Source organism: Nestor notabilis, unplaced genomic scaffold (assembly GCF_000696875.1).
Source record: "Nestor notabilis isolate BGI_N333 unplaced genomic scaffold, ASM69687v1 scaffold24386, whole genome shotgun sequence".
NCBI classification, from domain to species: Eukaryota; Metazoa; Chordata; class Aves; order Psittaciformes; family Psittacidae; genus Nestor; species Nestor notabilis.
This window is the reverse complement of record NW_009931784.1, coordinates 2,791-9,637: the sequence shown is the minus strand read 5'-3', so window position 1 is coordinate 9,637 and position 6,847 is coordinate 2,791. Positions and strand designations below refer to the sequence as shown.

Below are 6,847 nucleotides of genomic sequence, written 5' to 3'. Positions count from 1 at the left end.
CTTCGCTGCAAGGTTGGTGAGGCCCTGGCACAGGGTGCCCGGAGAAGCTGTGGCTGCCCCATCCCTGGCAGTGTTCAACGCCAGGTTGGACACAGGGGCTTGGAGCGACGTGGGCTAGTGGAAGCTGTCCCTGTCCATGGAACTGAATGAGCTTTAAGGTCTCTTCCAACCCAAACCCATCTGATGTTGGAGCTATATGCAGCCCCTGTTGCCTCTGGGGCTGTGGAAGAGGCTCAGCAAAGCCAGCACACAAGCAGGAGGTTTCCCTCTTTTGAGCAGCCATTGCTCTGTGCTTTGATGCACAATCTTTCTGGTTCGGGGAGCTCGTGTCCTCCTCCCTCTGCCCCTTGTCACCAGCCCATCGCCTGTCCCCACTCACAGGACTGTCTCTTTGAATCCCCAGTGCTCTGCCAAGAACCTCAAGAACATTTCCGAGCTCTTCTACTATGCCCAGAAAGCTGTGCTGCACCCCACAGCCCCCCTCTACGACCCAGAGGAGAAGCAGGTAGGAAGCTCTGCTCAAAGCCCCTTGGAGGATCTCCTTCCCGTCACAAGTGCCCTGCTCTGGTGCTGTGCTTTTGCTCCTGGAGAGTTTGGGCCAATGCAGCTAAACCAAGGGGACGGCACCCATCTCCTGTGCTCAGCACAGCCAACTGAGCATGTCCAGGCCAGAGAGAGGCTAGGGGCATGTTGGGGTAGAAGCCCTCATGCTCCACACCATATGTTAGCCGTAGTGGGAATGGTCCAGCAGAAGACTTCCCCCTGGAGCTATGATACTGGCATAGCTGGACTGTGGTCCTAGCCAGCACAGGAAGGGAACCCCTCTGCATGTGGGGCTTTAGGAGGCGGGGCCAGGCTGAAGGTATTGCCCTGTGTTTGTCACCATGGTTGGTTCCTTGCAGCTGAAACCTGCATGTGCACGAGCACTGACCCGGATTTTCAACCTCTCGGACCAGGATAACAACCAGATCCTTAGTGATGATGAACTCAACTACTTCCAGGTAGGGCTGGCTGCAGAGCTGAGATGATCCCCAGTCCCTCATGGAAAACCCTGATGTCTGCTTTCCATCCAACACCAGGCAGAAAGGCTGCTCCTCTCCTGACACAGCTGTCCTGTTTGCATCCAGTACTTCTGCTGTTGGGCAGCTGTAGCTAAAGCTCCCTAGGGTGCATCTTGGAGCACTTGGGGTCTTCCACCTTCACTAAGCTTGGACTGTTTGCTCTGCAGTAGGAAGAGCAAGAGGCTCTGGAGCTGTTAATAGTCATGTGTTAACTGGGATGCTGAAGAGCAGGGATTTGGTGATGGTCCAGGGCAGGAATCCCTGAGCTGGGTGGATTTTCTCTCCTAGAAACAGCCATTTCCTTGCCAGGGGAGAGGGATGCCGGCAAGACAGAGGCTTGGGTTGTCTATGTGCTTTGCTGATGACGACCTTCTTTCTCTTGGGAGGCAGAAATCCTGTTTTGGAAACCCATTGGCTCCTCAGGCCCTGGAGGACGTGAAGATGGTTGTGTGGAAGAACACCACAGATGGGGTGCAGGACAACGGCCTCACCTTGAACGGTAACAGCACAGGGGCTCCATGCCTCATCCCAGCAAGGGATGGGAGTACCCACCTCCTTCAGCCCATTGTGAGAGGCCCTGACACTGGTCTGAGCCTCCCTGCTCTCATTCCAAGCCTAGTTAGTCTGTCTTGTCAAAGCAAGCCGGAGCCTGCTCTGGCTACTAGAGCTCTCTGTCCAGCAGGCTATTTTCCCAACAAAAGCATGATCCCAAGGAGTGGATCCCTGAGGCTGAGCCCCCACTGTGCCTGAGCCACCTGATCTCTCCTGCAGGCTTCCTCTTTCTCAACACGCTTTTCATCCAGAGGGGCCGGCATGAGACCACATGGACCATTCTCCGCCGCTTTGGGTACGACGATGAGCTGGAGCTGACAGATGACTACCTGTACCCACAGTGCGTATCCTGCCTGGGGTGGAGTGGCCAGGGTTTGACAGCCCCGTGGTGCGCATCTTGGGCTCCCCAGCTCCTTTTCTGGCTCTTTCCCACTCCCGGGGCTCTGCTGTGTTCCTCAGCTGATGCTGAATCCGCACCCGTAGTTCATGGTCAGGTTCATGCTCCTCCATCTTCCTCTGTGGGCAGCAGCTGACACATGGGATTGGCAATGAGTATAATGGGCCTTGGAGCTGCTGGCTGTACTGCTGGCTCTGATGTAGGCAGGCAGGGAGGTGGGGAATGAAGACCTGTCCCTGGCTTCCCTTCACATCAGCGAGGGGTTTTTGAAGGCTGCTCCATTTCTGCCTGAGCTGAGGCAGAATGGCTCTGTCAGGAGCAGTGAGCTGTCAGCATGGCCCTCCCGGCTGATACTGCAGCTGCTGCCTCTGCTCTGCTCCCTGCCACTCTGGAGGTGGTGATCCAGCAGTAATGAAGGGGTTTGGCTTGTGAGCTGCTTCATCCTCTCCCCAGACAGCAGGCTGTGCAGGGAGGCAACAGGGTGCATGCTGGTGGAAAGCACCCTGGGGGCAGTGCTGTGCCCTGCTGAAGCCTTGGGCATGAGGCTCCATCATCTCCCTGGCTGCTTGGGATGTGCTGAGGAGAGGCCACTGGGCACCCTGGAGGGCTTCTCCCCAAAACAAAGGGGGCTGTGACTAGGAAGGGCCAGGCCTGGGGACAACTACTGGCCTTGAGCAGGGAGGGAGTGGGGAGCTCTGGCTTGGCTGCAGATCTGCTCACACTCTGCCCTTGGTTCAGAACTCAGCGGGTCACTTGGGTCTCCTCCACCAGGTTCCGGCTGCCCCCCGGCTGCTCCACAGAGCTCAACCACTTGGGCTACCAGTTCCTGCAGCGACTGTTCGAGAAGCACGACAAGGTGGGCAGTGTGTGGTGGAGCTGCCTGGAGGGGGTGCTCTGCTGGGCCTGCACGTAGCTGCCCTCCTCTGCTCCAGGGAGCAGATGTAGCCCCAGTAAGGGGCTTCCCTCTGCCACAGTGCTCCCTTCAAAGCTTCTTGCCCAGGCTTTGGGAGCAGGAAGTGGTCACAGCAAGTCTGATGGCATGTCAGGGGGTTGTGGTCATGACCCTTGGCCAAAGGGCAGCCGGTAAAATTTGGCCCTTCTGGGCTGGGTCCAAGTTAACAACAGACTGATGTAGCTCTTGTGTCTAGCTGCAGCATGCAGGGAGGCAGGGAAGCAGGCAGAGCTGCTGGCCTGCAGCCACAGACCAAGAATGAGCATCCACACAGCTGCCAGCCCTATTGAGGAGGTGCCAGGCTGGAGAGGGAGAGAAAGCAACTGATCTGTGCCATGCTCTGGTTCTTTGGAGAGAGGGAGAAGGGGATGTGTTGGATCTGCATGCACCTGCACACACTAGTTACTCAGATATTGATGTGCACTGGAGTTCAGGAATTGCAGCACTGAGCTGATACACGTCCCAGTGTGCCCACTGCTGCAGATCCTGTGCTGGTGGCCACACACAGACCTTGGGTAAGCTACCCTGCGGCGTTCAGGACCAGGCTGGACCAGTGCAGGTTGATGGAGGGTGGCTGGCCCTGGAAGCCAGGAACAGCAGCTCAGGGCTGTGGGATTGATTTCTGCCACTGGAAGCATCCCTGTGTCATTACACAGCAGTGAGCAAGGTGGCATCTGGGGCAGCTGGGGATGCTCCCTGGACCCTGTCAGTGCTTGATGTGGCTGCAGAGAGCTGCTGGTGCTGCATGGGCTCAGCTGCTGACTCCTCTTTGTTTTGGCAGGACCAGGACGGAGCCCTCTCACCCACAGAGCTGCAGAACTTCTTCAGCGTCTTCCCCTGCATGCCCTGGGGTCCCGAGCTCTACAACACGGTATGCACCACTGATAAAGGCCTGCTTTCCCTGCATGGATTCCTCTGCCAGTGGACGTAAGCTCAGTCCCTCTCCCTGCCTGTACTCACATCTCTTGGCCCTCGCTGATCCTGTCGGCTTCCTGGTGTGCTCTGTCTCTGCAGGCTCGTGGCTTACCTGGACGTGCGGCACTGCCTGGAGTGCCTGGGCTACTTGGGCTACCCCATCCTCTCGGAGCAGGACTCCCAGACACAGGCCCTCACGGGTACGGCCATGCCCTCCCCTCCTGTCACAGCTCTGGTCCCTCCTCTCGCTCACCCAGCCTCTCTCCTGCCAGTGACCCGGGAGAAGAGGATAGACCTGGAGAAAGGCCAGACCCAAAGAAACGTCTTCCTCTGCAAGGTGCTGGGAGCCAGGGGCGCAGGCAAGTCTGCCTTCCTGCAGGCCTTCCTCGGCAGGAGCCTGGCGGTGAGTGCTGCTCCCCTCTTGAGAGGGGAGGCCCAGTGGAGAGCCCTGCGGCCCTTGAGCTATCTGCCCATGGCCAGGTCCTAGCAAAGGGCTTCACACCCCGCTCCATGCTGGTTGCTGTGGCTCTTGAATCCTTAATTTTGGCAGTGCACCCATCCCCTCTGCTTGTCCCGCAGGGCTGGAGGGGCTGTGCCTTTTCCAGGCAGCCACACCTCTTGGGTCTGAGCGAGGTGATGCTGACTTGCCCTGCGTGTTAGAAACAGCCCCATGTCTCATGCCAGGCACTGGCTGCCCTTCCAGTGCCTGTTAAACCACAGGGACTGGGGGCAGCGTGAAATGTTCTCCCTCCCTCAAGCTCTTGCTCCCAGCCCTCTGAGATGGTGTTTTCATGGCAGGCCCAGAGGGAGAACCCAGGAGAGCCATCCCTCTATGCCATCAACACGGTGCAGGTCAATGGCCAGGAGAAGTACCTTATAGTAAGTCAGGGAGAGGAGGAGGGAAGGGCTGCTGTGCCTGGTGCTGGCAGCAGGCCTTGCACAGCACCTGGTGCTGGTGTTGGAAGCAGCCCATCTTGGTGACACGGTGCTATGCCACATGGCCTTTCCCCCTGCTCCAGCTGTATGAGGTGGGTACTGACACGACATTCCTGAAGCCGTCAGACACAGCCTGTGACGTTGCCTGCTTCATCTACGACCTGAGCGAGCCCAGGTCCTTCAGCTACTGTGCCAGTATTTATAAGGTAGGCCCTGGGGGTCTTCAGCCTCTGTGTGACAGCCCCACATCTCCCAGGCTTGGTGGCTTACCCCTCAATGGAACTTCTCCCTGTTTCTGCAGCAACACTACATGGACAGCCAGATCCCCTGCGTCTTTGTGGCCTCCAAGACAGACCTGCCAGAAGCAAGTCACCAGCCAGGCCTCTCCCCCGCCGAGTTCTGCTACAAGCACTGCCTCCCACCACCCTTCCTCTTCTCCTGCCACGGCCAGGGGCCACCCAGCTCCGCTGTATACACCAAGCTGGCCACCGCCGCCACCTTCCCGTTAGTATCTTTCCCATGGAGGGGGCTCTTGGTGGGGAGCAGAGCTTGGGGAGGGGGAGGCTGTGTCCAAACCCCGCCTCTGCCACGTCGCCTCGGGTTTGGTTGCTCTCTAAGCTCCTGGTTTCATCTGCTCATACAAGTAATCAAAACCAAAAGGGCACTTTATCCCCTGCTTGGAGTGGGTGGCAGCTCTCTTCTGCCTTGTGTGTGTCTCTGGCAGATTTATTAGATAGATCCTGCCATGGGAGGTTTTCTTTCTGAGGCCTGAGATGAAACTGCTGAAGGGGAGCAGCCAGCCTGGTTTGCCAAGGCCCACAGAGGGGGGGTGGCAGCTATTTTCTCTTGATGAGGTGGATCAGACTGAAAAAAGAGGTCAGCAAAGTGAGACCTCTGTTCACACAGCCTCCCTTTGGGAAGGAACAGCACCTGAAAGGGGCTGGATAATGGGGCAGGACACAGCCAGGGACATTTGGGAAGGAGGAGGAGTCTGTGTGTGGCATCACCCTGCTCGAGGAGCGGAGGAGGGGGCTGAGGGTCAGCTCAACACTGTGGGTAGAGCCCTCCCGGGGAGAGCGTGTGGGTGCTTTGGGAGCCAGGCTGGGATTACCAGTGAGTGGTTTTCCCTCCAGCTGCTTTTCAATAAACAACTTTATTTTTAGAGCTGACACTTTTTTTATTTTTTTCCCCCTCTGCAGTATTAAAATTTAAATATTCTTAATATATCTTAGGGTATGTGGTATAAATAAATAACAGCGTAATGGAGGGCCAGGGATTGGCTCTTCCCCCCTGATTTAGTGGGGAATGAATAATGGATATGTCTTTCTTCCTCGGAGAGGAGCATGTTGATGCTGGACAGCATGTGTTTAGGAGGGGAATGTGTACACTGGGCGTGATGGAGCCTTTTCCCCTGCTGCCCTTTAGTTGGTCTCTGTCTGCATCTGCTCCTGGGTCTGTGTGCGCTTGGAGTTGGGAAAGCAGCTTGACCTAGAAAGGCAGCTCCTACCTCGTACCCGTTATTAGGGGTTGCTGTGCTATTTCCAGGGAGGATAGAGCTGCATCTCTCCCACCAGAGGCTTGATGATGATGCTGGGTTCTCTATGTGCAGGGCAGGGGAGGCTCTTTGTGCTCTCTGTCTCTGTCCCCCGGCCTGGAGCTACACTGTAGTTGCTCTCTGCCCACCCCCCGGGACACCCCAACCTCCCTGCGTGGGGTGGAAGCGCTCTGGGCTGTCAGGGAGCTTGCTGTCGTAGAGCTGCATCTCTCCCACCAGAGGCTTGATGATGATGCTGGGTTCTCTATGTGCAGGGCAGGGGAGGCTCTTTGTGCTCTCTGTCTCTGTCCCCCGGCCTGGAGCTACACTGTAGTTGCTCTCTGCCCACCCCCCGGGACACCCCAACCTCCCTGCGTGGGGTGGAAGCGCTCTGGGCTGTCAGGGAGCTTGCTGTCGGGACAGTGTTGCTGTGTACCTCCTCACCAGCCTCTCCTCTCTTTGCTTGCAGCCACTTGAACGCCGTGGCGCTGGGAGCCACG

The 6,847-nt window shown here is 57.4% G+C and overlaps 1 protein-coding gene across 1 annotated transcript in view; it reads left to right on the top strand.

Moving 5' to 3' along the window:
* RHOT2 (ras homolog family member T2) overlaps positions 1 to 6,832 on the top strand; it is a gene marked incomplete at its 3' end in the record, with an annotated part of 10,115 nt that extends 3,283 nt beyond the window's left edge. The window contains exons 6-17 of the mRNA XM_010016066.1: positions 404 to 505; positions 903 to 1,001; positions 1,452 to 1,560; positions 1,833 to 1,953; positions 2,782 to 2,866; positions 3,744 to 3,889; positions 3,977 to 4,077; positions 4,150 to 4,280; positions 4,676 to 4,756; positions 4,897 to 5,019; positions 5,115 to 5,317; positions 6,817 to 6,832. Coding sequence (XP_010014368.1) covers positions 404 to 505; positions 903 to 1,001; positions 1,452 to 1,560; positions 1,833 to 1,953; positions 2,782 to 2,866; positions 3,744 to 3,889; positions 3,977 to 4,077; positions 4,150 to 4,280; positions 4,676 to 4,756; positions 4,897 to 5,019; positions 5,115 to 5,317; positions 6,817 to 6,832 — 1,317 coding nt within the window. The remainder of the gene's footprint in view (positions 1 to 403; positions 506 to 902; positions 1,002 to 1,451; positions 1,561 to 1,832; positions 1,954 to 2,781; positions 2,867 to 3,743; positions 3,890 to 3,976; positions 4,078 to 4,149; positions 4,281 to 4,675; positions 4,757 to 4,896; positions 5,020 to 5,114; positions 5,318 to 6,816) is intronic.
* Positions 6,833 to 6,847: the final 15 nt, after the last annotated feature.